This window comes from Hyperolius riggenbachi, chromosome 3, assembly GCF_040937935.1.
Source record: "Hyperolius riggenbachi isolate aHypRig1 chromosome 3, aHypRig1.pri, whole genome shotgun sequence".
Taxonomy (NCBI): Eukaryota; Metazoa; Chordata; class Amphibia; order Anura; family Hyperoliidae; genus Hyperolius; species Hyperolius riggenbachi.
Window position 1 is genome coordinate 318009308 of NC_090648.1, and position 14295 is coordinate 318023602.

Below are 14295 nucleotides of genomic sequence, written 5' to 3' on the forward strand. Positions count from 1 at the left end.
TATACGCTACTGCTCCCTTTTGTACAAAATCATTTTCTTGTACTCTAGATAATATTTGGCTTGTAGTCTATGAATTACATTGCAGTGTTCTCCCAGAATTTTTTTCCATCAGGGTGGCATGAAAGATTACCTATGTGGGAGTGCAGGGCTGGCGCTTCTTTGCCCAATTCTGCTTACAGTACATCATAGGAGGAGGATGAGGAGGTGAGCTGATAGCAACAGGGTGCTCACCAAAATTAGCCGGGTGGAGCATACGGCTAAAAGAGGCTGGGGAGAACACTACATTGTATGGAGCTGAATTAAAATGTTATGGATTTTTACATTTGTTTGTGTTCTTCCAGGAAATAAGTTAAAGAGACTCAGAGATGAGCCAACAAAGATTTTTTTACTTACCCGGGGCTACCTCCAACCCCATAAGCATGGATGTGTCCCTCGCCGTCCTCCGTTCATCCGCAATCAGCCCCGGTAACTGTCTCCGTCGGCTTCAGTCTGGGCCTTCTGCACATGCGTGAACCTCCTGCGCATGCGCAGAAGACTCTGGCTGAGGTCACTGAGCCAGTGACTGGGGCCGATTACCGCTAAACGAAGGACCGCGGGAGGATGGCGCGGGACACATCCGTGCTTATGGGGCTGGAGGAAGCCCCGGGTAAGTAAAAAAATCTTTATGTTGGCTCATCTCTGAGTCTCTTTAACCACTTGATGACCCAGCCTTTACCCCCCCTTAAGGACCAGCGCTGATTTCGCTGATCTGTGCTGGGTGGGCTCTAGAGCCCCCAGCACAGATCAAACACCAGGCAGAGCGACCAGATCGCCCCCCTTTTTTCCCCACTAGGGGGATGATGTGCTGGGGGGGGTCTGATCGCTCCTGCCTGCGTGTGGCTGGCGGGGGGGCACCTCAAAGCCCCCTCCACCGCAGGATTCCCCCTCTCCCTCTCCTCCCTCCCTTCCCCGGAGATTGGAGGCTGCACAGGAACGGATCTGTCCTGTGCATCCTCTAACAGGCTCCTGCCTGTCATGTGACAGCGATCCCCGGCCGCTGATTGGCCGGGGATCGCTGATCTAGTACAACGCTGCTACTGTTAGCAGCATTGTACAAATGTAAACAAAGCGGATTATTTCCGCTTGTGTTTACATTTAGCCTGCAGGCCGCGATCGGCGGTCCGCAGGCTATTCACTGAGCCCCCCGCCGTGAATTGACAGTAGTGTTGTCCGGATCATGAACGATTCGGATCTTTGATCCGAATCTCTTTTGTGAGTCTAATCATCCGAATCATCAAAAGGAGTGATTCGGACCGCAAAAAGGGCGGGGCCAGGAGCGGCACGCCCCCCTCTCAGCGGGCAGCGGAATCCTGGAAGCAGAGCAGAGATGGATCGCTCTGTAGGAGGGGAGCCAGGGACAGGTAGATCAGAGAGAGGGGACATGGGTGTCACTGCCAGATATGTGTAGAGCAAACATACTGGCTATAATGTGCTGCTCATTATAGGCTGTCTGTTCCGTAGTTGTGCACAGTGAAAAAATTGGAAGCTTTTGGCTCAGCTCAGCACAGCTCAGTAACTTTGCAGGCACTGTGATTGCAGGGCAATATGATCCTCCTACACTGCTCTAAACAGCTGCACTTCACTTCTGGGAATGCTTTGGGGAATGCTTTCTTTCACTGTGGGACGCTTGCTTTCAAAGTATACAGATGAACATATAGGTGAAATATATGTAAAGCATATGATTGCAGCATGTGGGTATTGTGTGCAAACAAACATTTCTGCTCTCTGCTCGTCCCTCCTCCCTTCTCTGTCCACTCCCTGCCCTCTGTCCATCTTCTCCCCTTCTCTGTGTGTCCACCCCCGTCCCCTTCTCTGTCCACCGCAGGGAAAGTCCTGTCCTGCTAGTCATTTCACCCCCGAATGCTTCTGTAGTAAAATGATCCGAGATTCGGATCAAAGATCCGGATCTTTTCAATGATCCGATTCGAATCATCCGGATCATTGAAAAGATCCGAACTTCGCATCTCTAATTGAAAGGAAGCAGCCGCTCGCGCGAGCGGCTGTTTCCTGATTAATTAGCCTGCAGCCGGCGACGCAGATGTGCGTCGCTGGTCCTGCAGCTGCCACTTTGCCGACGCGCGTTATAAGTGCGCGGTCAGCAAGTGGTTAATGTTGCTTACACTTGTTTTTAAAGCGTTCATTATTGTAGAATTTGTGAATGCAACCACAAAGTTGATGGTTGTGTTTATATGAACTAGAATTTGCAATACGTTTAAAACATAAAAAAAGACAGAAAATCCTGTATACATATTTACTGGCCCCTCAGTACGTGTTTTATTTCCTTCTCTTCTAAAAATAATTGCCAAGTGACCAAATTATTATTTTAGACAGCCTCCTACATATTAGAAAACACATTAAAATGATTAAAAGATTAACTAAAAATACATTTAATGACAGGTCAAGTGAAAGTTACTTGCTGCTGGCATCACAGCACAAATTTGAAATAATTGCCCCAAATTACATTTGACAAAGGATGAAAGTATTTTTCTCAATATTATTTTTATGCTGTGAGTAGTTCTAGAAGCAGAACTTTGAGATCAAGAATAAAGGCACTGTGAAGAGCCCATCATTGCTAGCTTAGGCAAGTCATCCTACCTGAATAGATACCAAATCCTATTAATTGGGATTTAATTGTGGCGTGTTTATTACTAATGTTTACAGCCTAATAAGAATCCTGCACTAACCAATCAATAATATATATACATTTTTTTCTATCTGCAAGTTTTTGTGTAACATATGGGAAAATATAGATTTGATGGTTGCCTTTCAGTGGCTGGATGGCTGGATAGTGTACAGGTTAAGAGCTCTACCTCTGACACATGAGACCAGGGTTCGAATCTCGGCTCTTCCTGTTCAGGTAGCCAGCACCTATTCAGTGAGGAGACCTTGGGCAAAAATCCCTAACACTGCTACTACGCCAGAGCTACTGCCTATAGAGTGTTCTGGCTCTACAGGCAGCAGCTCTGGCGATTTTAGTCCACCAGGAGAAAAGCGCAAAATATTAGGTGTCTTATCTTGTTAGAAATGTGTAAAGTTATAGATTACACAATCTATGCAAGGTCCATTCCTTGATAACTGGCCACACTGTATTCTACATATATGGACTGTGGATTGTGTGATCTGGAAAATTAAAATGCCCCTTAGTATTTTAGGCTACTATTCTGTACCATTTGAGTGTTTAGCAAGTTACAGTACTTATTGGACAAGTAGAAGAGGAAGGTACGCCCTTGTTGATGTTTTCAAATGTTTATTTTAGGACATATCCATAAAATAGAACACAGGTATATGCATCAAATTGCTGATATGTTTCGAGCTACAAGCTCTTAATCATAGCTATGATTGCTATGATTAACAGCTTGTAGCTCGAAACATGTCAGCAGTTTGATGCATATACCTGTGTTCTATATGGATATGTCCTAGGATAAAGATTTGAAAACCTGGACAAGTGCGGACCTTCCTCTTCTACATTTTCCTGTGCTTTGCTGGCCTGGTCGTGCACTGTTGGAGGTTTTGTGGGTGGTAGCGGTGTTCACACCTTCGTTTCTACTTATTGGACAAGAAAGTGAAATATCAGTTGGCTAATTGTGATTTCATTTAGACTGTAAATGTTGATACACAAACCCCAGCTGATTAACGTTGGTTCTTCCAAAGCAGGGGAGCCCGTGGCTTGGGCACACATAAAAAATATGTTTACATGCACACCAATTTCTAGTTTGCTATGCTTGAAGTAAAAGTCCTTCCTTTTAGTTAGACCTGGGGGCATTTCTCATATAAACCCCGCCCACATCAAGAACCAAGAAACGGAAAGGTACCACAAACCATTCCTTTGTAAGCTTCAAGCAGGTTGAATTATGGCCAAAGAGCACAGGTATATTTCACTGACAAGTCACTTACAATGACACACGTTACTGCCACTTCAGACTGTTCGATAGATTTTTATTGCTCTCTAAATTTATAGATTAATATGGATTAAACATTCTATTGAACAATCTGAAGTGGCAGTAGCTGGTCATTAAAGATGCCCATTGACAATCACAATTTTACCAGATTTGTGACTATACTTAAAATAGACGCTTAAATTAGTCTTTCATACATTACAGAGAAGCGGTCAAATTGTACAATTAAGATTGTATCAACATGGTTTCTTAAGGTGGCTTAAAGAGAAACCGTAACCAAGAATTGAACTTCATACCAATCAGTAGCTGATGCCCCCTTTCCCATGAGAAATCTATTCATTTTCACAAACTGATCATCAGGGGGGTCTTTATGGCTGATATTGTGGTGAAACCCCTCCCACAGTATGATGTCAGGACCATGATCCTGACAGTTTGTCTGTGAACCTCGTTGCATTGTGGGAAATAATAGCTTTTTACAGCTGTTTCCAACCGCCAAAAAGGTAAGCAGCATCTCCTTCCACTGACATCACCTGCCAGCAGTAAAAATGTCACCATGTGATAAATGTCAGAATGTAAATCAGGGAGAGGAAAGATTTTGTAATGGGCAAACAGTAACTAAATCGTTTATATATATATATAATTATTGTAAAAATGAAGCACTTTTTTTATTACATTATTTTCACTGGAGTTCCTCTTGAAAGGGTATTCAAAATAATTTCAGTTGACAGCCCGATGTCTGTAAAGGCATTGCTGAAGCATTCCTAAAGGGGCCCACTAATGATACAATCTTGATTGCACAATCTTACCAAATCTATGTAGAAGAAGGGTAAACTGAGGGAATATAATTTGAATGGATACTTTAGGTAGTGCCTCATACTACATAAAAATGTAAATCTCTTCACTCTACTCCCATTCTTATGCCTGGTACACACAATGAGATTTTCTGGCAGATTTACTGCCAGATCGATTATTTCCAATATGTCTGATCTGATTCCCGATCAATTTTCCATAGAAGTGAACGGAAAAATTGATCGGAAATCAGATCAGACATGTTAAAAATAATCGACCTGGCAGTAAATCTGCCAGAAAAAAAATCATGTGTACTTAGCATTATTGTTTGGTGTAAGATCTTCTCTGGAGAGAAGAAATCCGCCAAGCTGGACTGCCTCTTGTTAGCTGCTTTAGTTTCTCCCTGCAGTTGGAGGTCTGCTATTGAACATGCACATTTTTCAGCTGAACATAACATGCATGCTAATACGCAATCCATTAGTGACGGTTATTGGGAACTTGCCTTATGTGACTGACAAGCATTCACTCTGTGTATTTTAGAGAAACAGTGAAAGTTGAACCGAAGCATCATTTCCTGGAACTCAACATTACTCCCAGAAAAGAATAAAAGGGTAAACAGATTTCATTATAGACGGTTATATCACTCACTGAATGTGTGGAAGAAGTCTGAGAACCTGCCATAACGCATGTCTCAAAAAGGAAAAAAAACAGCTTGTAGCGGAAATGAAAAATATAACACACAGCTTCGTGCCAGCTTTCTCACAGCAGAAATAGCAGTAACATATTGCCTGATATTCCATGATCACAAAACATATAAACTGTGCACCGCACGGCTTCCAGCAAGAGCATAACATACAGCAAGCCTCAAAATGGGCTAAACGTTGTTTAAATGTACAGCATCTCCCATAAAGTGGATACTGATAAAGGCTGCAACCCACTGCAACAGTGGGCCCATTCTTCAACTCCTATCTCCTGTAATGAGTGAAAATACCACTAAGAGATACTGATAGCTTCACAATCACAGGGTTCACTGCGGACCTTTCCACTGAGGTGAGAGCTTCCCAAGCGCAGAGTCTAAGTGACCACGGGTGTTCACCAGAGCGTCCCGCAAAGGTCAATGCACTTTGCTGCCTATTGCCCACCAGGTTGCACCTCAGGTAACAGTGGATTGGGGGAACAGATAACATTGCAATGTGGAGATAGCAGGAGACAAAATAATGGAGAACTTTCAAATACCATGCACCACTGTTCCCAGCTTCAGAACCAGAGGGGGATTTTAAAATCGAAAACCTTCAATCCTGACTGCAAACAGTAAGGGGCAGTTCAAAGAATCTACCCCCAAATCAATAACAGATCTGCAACTCTAAAATTTTGAGTATAGTTTAACAACTGCTTCCTGCTTTAAGGCTACTTACACAGACGTTGCGTTTTAGGGGACGTTATGGTCGCATAACGTGCCCCTAACGCAACACATGGTGGTGCGGGAGAGGACGTTAGAGTGAGCTGCGTTAGGCGGCTCTATCCGCATAAGGTCTCCCAGAGTGGCACCGATTGGCCGGCGGGACAACGTGATGCGGAACGAGACACTCCGCATCATGTGGTCCCGTCGGCCAATCAGCGGCCGCCAGTGCAGTGCATATTAAGTAGCCATGTGTGCGGCTACTGTAGCGGCATCTCCCCGCCTCCTCTCCGCCCCCCACTGAGCATGTGCAAACAGTCTAACACGGCTAAAGCCGCGTAGAACGCACAGCATGCTGCACTTTCACTACAACGTGCAGCGTTACATGTAACGTAACGTGGGCACTGCGAACAGCCCACTTGTGTTACATTGCTGTGCGTTGGGGGAGCGTTACAGGCTGCACTAACGTGCACTTGTAACGTCCCACTGTGAAAGCAGCCTAAAGATAACGTTATTGTCTCTGAAGCTGCACTATAATGCAAATAACTAGTTACTCTATTTCCTTTTCTATTTTTAACTTTAAACAGCGGACATAGCTGAAAAGCTTTCAAGAATAGATTTTTTGATTCCTAACTTACATTATGTTCTTCCTATTGCCTATTCTAATGACACGTCATCATTTAGAGGAGATGCAGTACTGTGCTTAGGAATGGAGTTCTCTTTGGGCAGATGCTCTTGCCTATAGGTGCCACTGCTGGAGAGGCAACGGATTCCAGTAGATTGGTGCTGTAGAGAGACATTTTTTTTTGAATTACTATTGCAGCCCTTGAAGCGGACCTGAACTCAGAACTTCCTCTCTGCTCTAAAAGATATGCAACAGCATAATAACCTAAAAATTAAAAACATTTCTTTGCTTCAGCTGATACAAATCCTGCAATAAATCTGCAGTGTGCCTACTTTCTGCTTTCATAGAAGCAGACCTAGAGTTAACATCCTGCATTTACCAATTAACTCTCTGCTGTGGCAGCCAGGTGACACAGTTAAGGGATCAAATTACAACTTGAGCTTAATTACAGATGAAGGAGAATTAGACAGGCTGAACTCTCTAAATACATACAGGGTGCATTTATACATATATCCTCCTGTCAAAGAGTTCAGGTCCACTTCAGGTCTGGGGGGGGGGGGGGGGTGGAATGTACTGAGGGATTGGGTTTTACATACTAGGTTCTTCCATGAGTACTTGCTTCACAGATGTAAATCTTTCCCAGACTGCCATTTCATGTGCCTATTGTGCGAATACTTGTGCTTGACATGTTTAAGTACTATAAAAATTATCTCTCCCCTCTAGACATATTACTATTCTAGATTTATGAAGCTGATCCTTGCTGTTATGTGTAATTGATATTTAATAAAAGCTAATTTTTATGGACAAGACACAGACTGAAGAATTGTTTGTCCTGGTTTGGTGAACCTGTGCCCTGCACCATCCTTGTTCTGCTTAATATGTAGGTTGAGTAGTAATATTCCAGAATGTAATCTACATTTATATGTTCCCATGATGTCGCAGGCTGCATCTGCTGTTATGAGGACCTTATACATAGACAGTCTACAGTGTAACTAAAGCCTAGGAATAAGTCAAAAGAGATCTTACACAGGCAGACAGCTTGCTGTAGGACTTACAAATGATATGACAATAGTCATCTTGAGGAATAACAGACTCTGCTTTGGAAAATAATTTTTTTTCGGCAGAGCAGGAGCTCTTAAAACGCCTATTAGAAGTAGATTTACACTTAAAACAAAGCAATTTTAAGTTATATTTTAAAGCAGCTTTGGTGGTATATAGGTTTACAGTATGCAGTAACCCATAGGAACCAGACTTCAACTTCCATCAGTTAAGAGGAGAGATAAAAGGGGGGGGGGGGGGGGGGGAATCAATGCTGACTGCTTGTGATTCCACCTTATCTTTCATATACAAGTAGTGGTTGTATGTACTCAGCAGCTATAAATCCAAGCAGAGGAAACCGTGATTTATTGCTGCAACATGTCAGAGAGGACACTGCTTTGTAAAACAATAGCACATTTTTCTCTGCTGGGTGGAACGGTTTAAGGAGGGGGTGCAGTATAGTCTGTTTTAAGAGCATTAAAAGCATTCGGACAGTTATTAGGTAGGAATCAGAACTATTCAAGCATGGCTCTTTAATTCAGCTGTTTCTCCAAGGATGTTTAGTATTTACACATGCAAGTCATACTTTGCTCAACAGCTGGCCACTGACAATCTGTTGAAAAATGCAAAGCCTCGAGCGCTTGAAATAGCTAGTAGAGATCTCATTATCCCTGCCCTCTGGAGTTGTCGAGCTATACACGCTGTCTCATTCAGGCAGATCTCAGCTCTGGGAACCCTTACATGTCCAAGCAGCTGCAAGGCTGGCCGTGTGTACAGACTTCTCACCGTTGCCATTTGGTGGACAGCATACCATGACTTATGGTGACAGAAATTACCACAGCTAACACCAAAAATTTCTGTACAAGAAGGCTGTGCTAGCACTGCTCTTCCTTTGAGCATTCAACTTAAAACAGTACTAACAGGCAGGCTGGGGATGGTATTACTGAGGAAAAGGTGGTACTAAGGTTGATTAATGAGTGCGGAAAAGCTGAACAGCAATGAATATAAGGGTTAAAAAATCAATGACAAAACTGCCTAATCAATTCCCACAAATCACTGTTGTTGCCATGCAACTGGAATCCCCACCACACTGCCTGTGTAGGTAATATCTACAGGGAGTAAGAAGAAGTGGTATAGTATGGCCAGTCTGTAATCACTGGGACAAAAAAAAGTGACAACTTTTTTACTAAGCTTTATGGTGGGCATAGACGGGTCGACCGGCGGCTCGATCAGCCGCCAGATCGACCCCAGTGACGTCCGCGCGGATCGATTGCAGCTCGTCCCCATCGGCGGCCCGTTATCAGCCGCTCGATTCCCTGCCATTGTTCACCGGCGGGAATCGAGCGGGCGCGGGTCGAGCGGCATGATCGGGCCAGCTGAATATTATCAGCTGGCCGGATCAGCTGGTCCATACACGGTACAGAAACGTACCGTGTATCCCCAGCATTAAAGGACAACTGTAACAAAAGGGGCATGAAGGCAGCCATATTTATTCCCTTTAAAACAATAGCAATTGCCTGGATATACTGCTGACCCTCTTCCTCTAATACTTTTAGTCATAGACCCTAAACAAGCATATGCAGATCAGGGGTTTCTGACATAGTCAGATCTGACAAAATTAGCTGCATGCTTGTTTCTGGTGTTATTCAGACACCTCTGCAGCCAAACAGATTAGCAGGGCTGCCAGGCAACTGGTATTGTTTAAAAGGAAATAAATATGGCAGCCTCCATATACCTTGTTACAGTTGTCCTTTAAGGCCAGCACACGCAAAATCTGTGTCACCCGGTGGGGATCAGACTCGGGCAACATTGCAGGGCCGAGGCTAATATACACATCGCTAGCCTGCAGGCTAGAGACTTGAACTGTTGCTATATAGGGAGGGAGGAGTGGTGCGTTTGTGACGTCATGCAGCAGCAGAGTCATTGGGGAGAACAAGGCTCTTGGCTGAAGCTTGGCTAAAGCAAATTGCGAGCTGGGGTTGCTGGCCAAGCAGTCTTAAGCTACATACACACGGGGGACGACTGTCCCCGTTGCATGGAGACAAGAGACCAGGGAGCGACAGCTCTCTGGCGGTGACAGATATACACATGGCAGACTAGGTGTAACCTGTGTGTGCACTTATTGGCTTATAAGCAGCCTGCAGGCTTTATAAAGCAGCAGAGGACTGTTTGGGAGTATTTCCCTTTGTGTGTTTGGTAAGTTTCAGAGCAGTTGGGGACAGGCTCTTGGGGGTGGCAGCTCCAGGGCTTGACTGCGCTCAGATATACACACACACACACACACGTCTCGCCAGAAAGGCAGAGACGCGGGGGAAGCTGTCTGTGAAGGGAGCATGCCCCGGCTGGATGTTCCATTCACTCTCCTTTGTCTTCTGTCGCTAGTCCGCATACACATGCAGTACGCATGGCAGACTTGCGACAGTTGCGGCGACAGCTGTTGCCAGCCATTGGCCATGTCAATCGCCTGGCGACAGCTCTGACTGGCGACGGTTCGTGGAGCGCGCCTCATACGCACAGGGGACCTGTCGCCGCAACGTGAGTGTGCCACGTGATTGTGGTGACAGCTGTGCCCCGTGTGTATGGGCCAAAAAGGGGGCTTGCCGTACACACGCTGGATTCTAGGTAGAGGCAGTCATTATCTACCACCTCAGCCAAGTTTCATCTGGCGTGTGTACAGAGCTTTAGTGTATACAATGTGTGTACAATGTGTGTAGGCTTCTCACAGATTGACAAGAAAAAATGAAGAGAAAAGGCTGGTACAGACATTTGATGGAAGGGAGGTGGGCAAAGCACGATTTAACTTCCTTCCTGCAGTCTGACCAGAGTCCTCTGTACAAACATTCACCTTTAGCTTGCCTGAGTCTGCCTGATTTCATAGAGCAGTGGTCCTCAAACTAAGGCCCGCTGGCCGAATGTGGCCCTCTCAGGCTTTTTTACCGGCCCCACACACACAAAATTTATGATAGCTGCAGTCAGCTACATCTTTAAATATTGGTGGTCCACATATAGAATGCCAGAAAGCAGTAATTCACTGGTTTCCAATCAAATTCCACATCAGGTAACACTGTTGTCCATTTGCACTGCAGGTTGTCACCACCTGAGTATGCTTCACTGTCTGGCCCGCAAACACTTCTACATCATTTTATGTATACTCCGGCCCCCAGCAGTCTGACGTATGTTGACCCAGCTCTTGACCCAAAACGTTTGGGGACCCCTGCCATAGAGAGAAGGACGGGGAGGGGAGGAGGGGCCGTCCACAAACACAAAGATTAGTGATGCGTTTCTACTGCTGACCTCCACAGAAGGAAGACAGAAGAATCACTACTCTGCTTGAGCTGGCTGCCTACCTACAAGCAGAACGAGCAGTACTGAAAGGTCCAGTTACAGAAAGGAAAACAAAAAAGCTAGAAAAGTCCAGCGTTATTTCATTTTTCTACATTTCCAAAGAGTGGATTACATAAATAAAGGTTTAATTTCACAATTGCCTTGGGCTTCTAGACCTTGGCTTGCAGCACCAGAATACTTGGTTATCTGTAATAGCCTGATAATGTACAACGCAATGGTTACATTATTACCAAAGATCGAGGAATTGAAAGATTCAGAAATAAACTGTACATTAAAGTGGATCCGAGATGAACTTTTACACATTGCATAATTGTGCTCCTTTCCTATTGTTTATAGGGAATTCCTCAAGCCAAATACTTTTTTGTTTTTGTTTTAATACTCTAATTCCCTATAAACTAAACAAGCCACGCCCACAGGTGTTTAGAGAGCCAAGGCACTTTCAGACAGTAGCAAGGGCTCATGGGAGCTTAGTCTGGGCAGGAGGAGGGGGAGGTATTACTAGCCAGAGATTTCAGAGGCAGAGGGGAGAAGGAGGAGGGGGGGGGGGGGATGATTAGGTTTTTTTTGCTCAAGATGCAGATAAGCTTACCTATGTGTAATGTTTCCAAACAACATGGCTGCTGTCATTGTATCACAGGAAGAAATAATTATATTCTATTAAAGCGGTTTGCAGCTAGATTTGCTGTGTAAACTATCTAAACTTTAGATAAGATATATAGACAAGTTACTTGTTCTAGTTAGTTTTTCATCTCGGATCTGCTTTAAGCTCAACCCATGGTCCGTTCAGGTTTATAAACGTAATCATATGGCACAGGATCCTGGTATTAAGTCTGAACCCAGGTGAGAGGAACGAAGGAAAACACTGTGAAAACACTTACTTGTACTGCTGATGATCTTTTGTGCTTCTGGTTTTGGCCATGAATCGCTCAGCAAGTTTTTCCAGATTGCGGGAATACTCTGTCTCAATTTCTGCTTTCTTGCGGAAGAAGTCCTGTAGATCCTGAAGAAGCTGAACTCTCATCTCTGTCTGTTGCTCCAGGCATTTCTGTTGTTCCACCAGCTGAGCTCTTATCTCTGCAAAAACAAAAAAAGGTTTTGCATATTAAGCTCATGTCCTTCCACTATATAAAATAAAAACATGAAGGTATTTATTTTAAAAACTACATAAACTTAGGATCTATGCAGCCAAGACCAGAAAGCCTACTTTATATAACAGGAACAAAACTAGTGACCAATAAAAGTTAAATGGCTGTCATTACTAATTTACAGTATGATAAGTAAGAACTGCAATTTACCAGCTAGCAAGGATCATAGTTTTTAGATTAAGGAGGGGTGTACACACCTTAACATTACAAAAGAGAAGTTAGACTGTAATGCTGGGCATACACAGCTCAATTTCGCCACTCGATTCCATGCCCGATTCTGCAGGCGATTCTCTTATCTTCTGCTCGTTTTTCTTATCTTTTTCCATTGTCCTCCATGCAGAATCGAGCACGGAAACGATTGGGTGGGAGATCGGACATGTCGGAAATGATCTATCGAGCCGTCTAAATGGCTCAAAATCGAGCCGTGTATTCCCAGCATAACAGCTACGTACACAACACGCTAAACTTAGTCATGGCGACCAATAAAGGCCGACTCGGGCAAGACTAAAGTGTGCATGTGTGTGTCCCTCCACTGAAACAGATAGGCAACTAGTGATGCATATGTACAGTCCAGAACTGTCAACGGGGGTCCCGATCCATGCTGGGTAACAGTCCTCATATGCGACTTTGAGGCTGTTTTCTCAGATATCTTTTTAAAGCATTTTTCCTTGTTTTAACCACTTTCCGCCCGCGTCATGCCAATGGGCGTGGCCGCAGCGGCAGCCCCAAGACCAAAGTCCTGGGGCTCTGTTTTGCAGGAGATTGCGTGCACGCTGCGCGCGCATCTCCTGCTTGGGGGGTGGAGCTCAGCCCCGCCTTTAGTCTCCGAGCGGCTATCGCCGCTCGGGAGACTGTTAGACAGCGTGATCGCCGTCTATTTGTATGGTGCAGCGCTGCGATCAGCAGCAGCGCTGCACTGGGGACAGCCGTGTGGCACGGCTGTCCCCCTGGGCAGGGCCGGGCCGAGGCAGAGGCTGAAGAGGCTCCAGCCTCAGAGCGCATTGTAGGAGGGGGCGCACAATTCATTCTGCTGTCATTCCCAATTGTGTTTGAACTTGAAGCACAAAGAAATAAGAAAAGGGCATACATAGCAGTGACTGCAAGCCAGATAACTAGAGATTAAGGTGTTGGGGATTTTGGGGGCCCTAGGGTGCCTCTTAGTCTAATAGCAATCAGTGTGTGACGGCTGGGGTGGGAGGGATGGAGGGGCGCACTTTGCTGTCTCAGTCTTGTGTGCTGAAGGACCTTGTCCCGGCTCTGCCCCTGGTGGACAAGAGAGCGATGGCTCTCATAGGGTGAAGCCTATGAGAGCTGATCGCCATGATTGGCTGGCTGGGGGAAGGGAGGGAGGGAACGGGTTTAAAGGTAAAATTGATAAAAGAAAAAATAAACATGGGGGGAGCAATCAGACCCCAGCAACAGAGAGCTGTTGGTGGGGAGGAAAAGGGGGGGGGGGGGGAAATCACTTGTGTGCTATGTTGTGCGGCCCTGCAGCTTGGCCTTAAAGCTGCAGTGGCACATTTTACTGAAAATGGCCTGGTCACTAGGGGGGTTTAGCCCTGCAGTCCTCAAGAGGTTAATAAGAAAAAATATTACCATAACGAATATTGCCTAATAAAAAGAGAATGAAAAAAAAAAAAAAATCTTTACACTCTCTAAACTGCTGAAAGCTCTCAGCTCTCTTCTCTTCCGCAGACTGGCCGTGACTGGCTGAAGTGACGAGACCCTGAACCGAAGAGGGAGAAAACTGAGGACGGCGGCGTGGAAAAGATCCATACCCATGGGGCTGGAGGAAGCCCCAGGTATGTATAAAACTTTTACTTTATGTCAGCTCTGGTAACCTTCAAAAGAAGAAGTACATCTAAAATTTCCCTGTGCCCCAACCGAATGCCATAAATTCTCAAAAAAAACCCTATTTTTGATAAGTGCCTGAAAGGATTAACTGGTTTAGATTCATATTCTGCTGGAAGCATTTTTAGTTTGCCCGATGGGCAGTGAGTCATTCTGGGCTAATGACTT

The 14295-nt window shown here is 45.0% G+C and overlaps 1 protein-coding gene across 6 annotated transcripts in view; it reads right to left on the reverse strand.

Annotated features, from left to right (window-relative positions):
* Positions 1–14295, reverse strand: part of SRGAP1 (SLIT-ROBO Rho GTPase activating protein 1) — a 220951-nt gene that overhangs the window by 110324 nt on the left and 96332 nt on the right. For all 6 annotated transcript variants that reach the window (XM_068276769.1, XM_068276772.1, XM_068276768.1 and 3 more), the window contains exon 2: positions 12010–12205. In XM_068276769.1, the coding sequence (XP_068132870.1) occupies positions 12010–12205 (196 nt within the window). The remainder of the gene's footprint in view (positions 1–12009; positions 12206–14295) is intronic.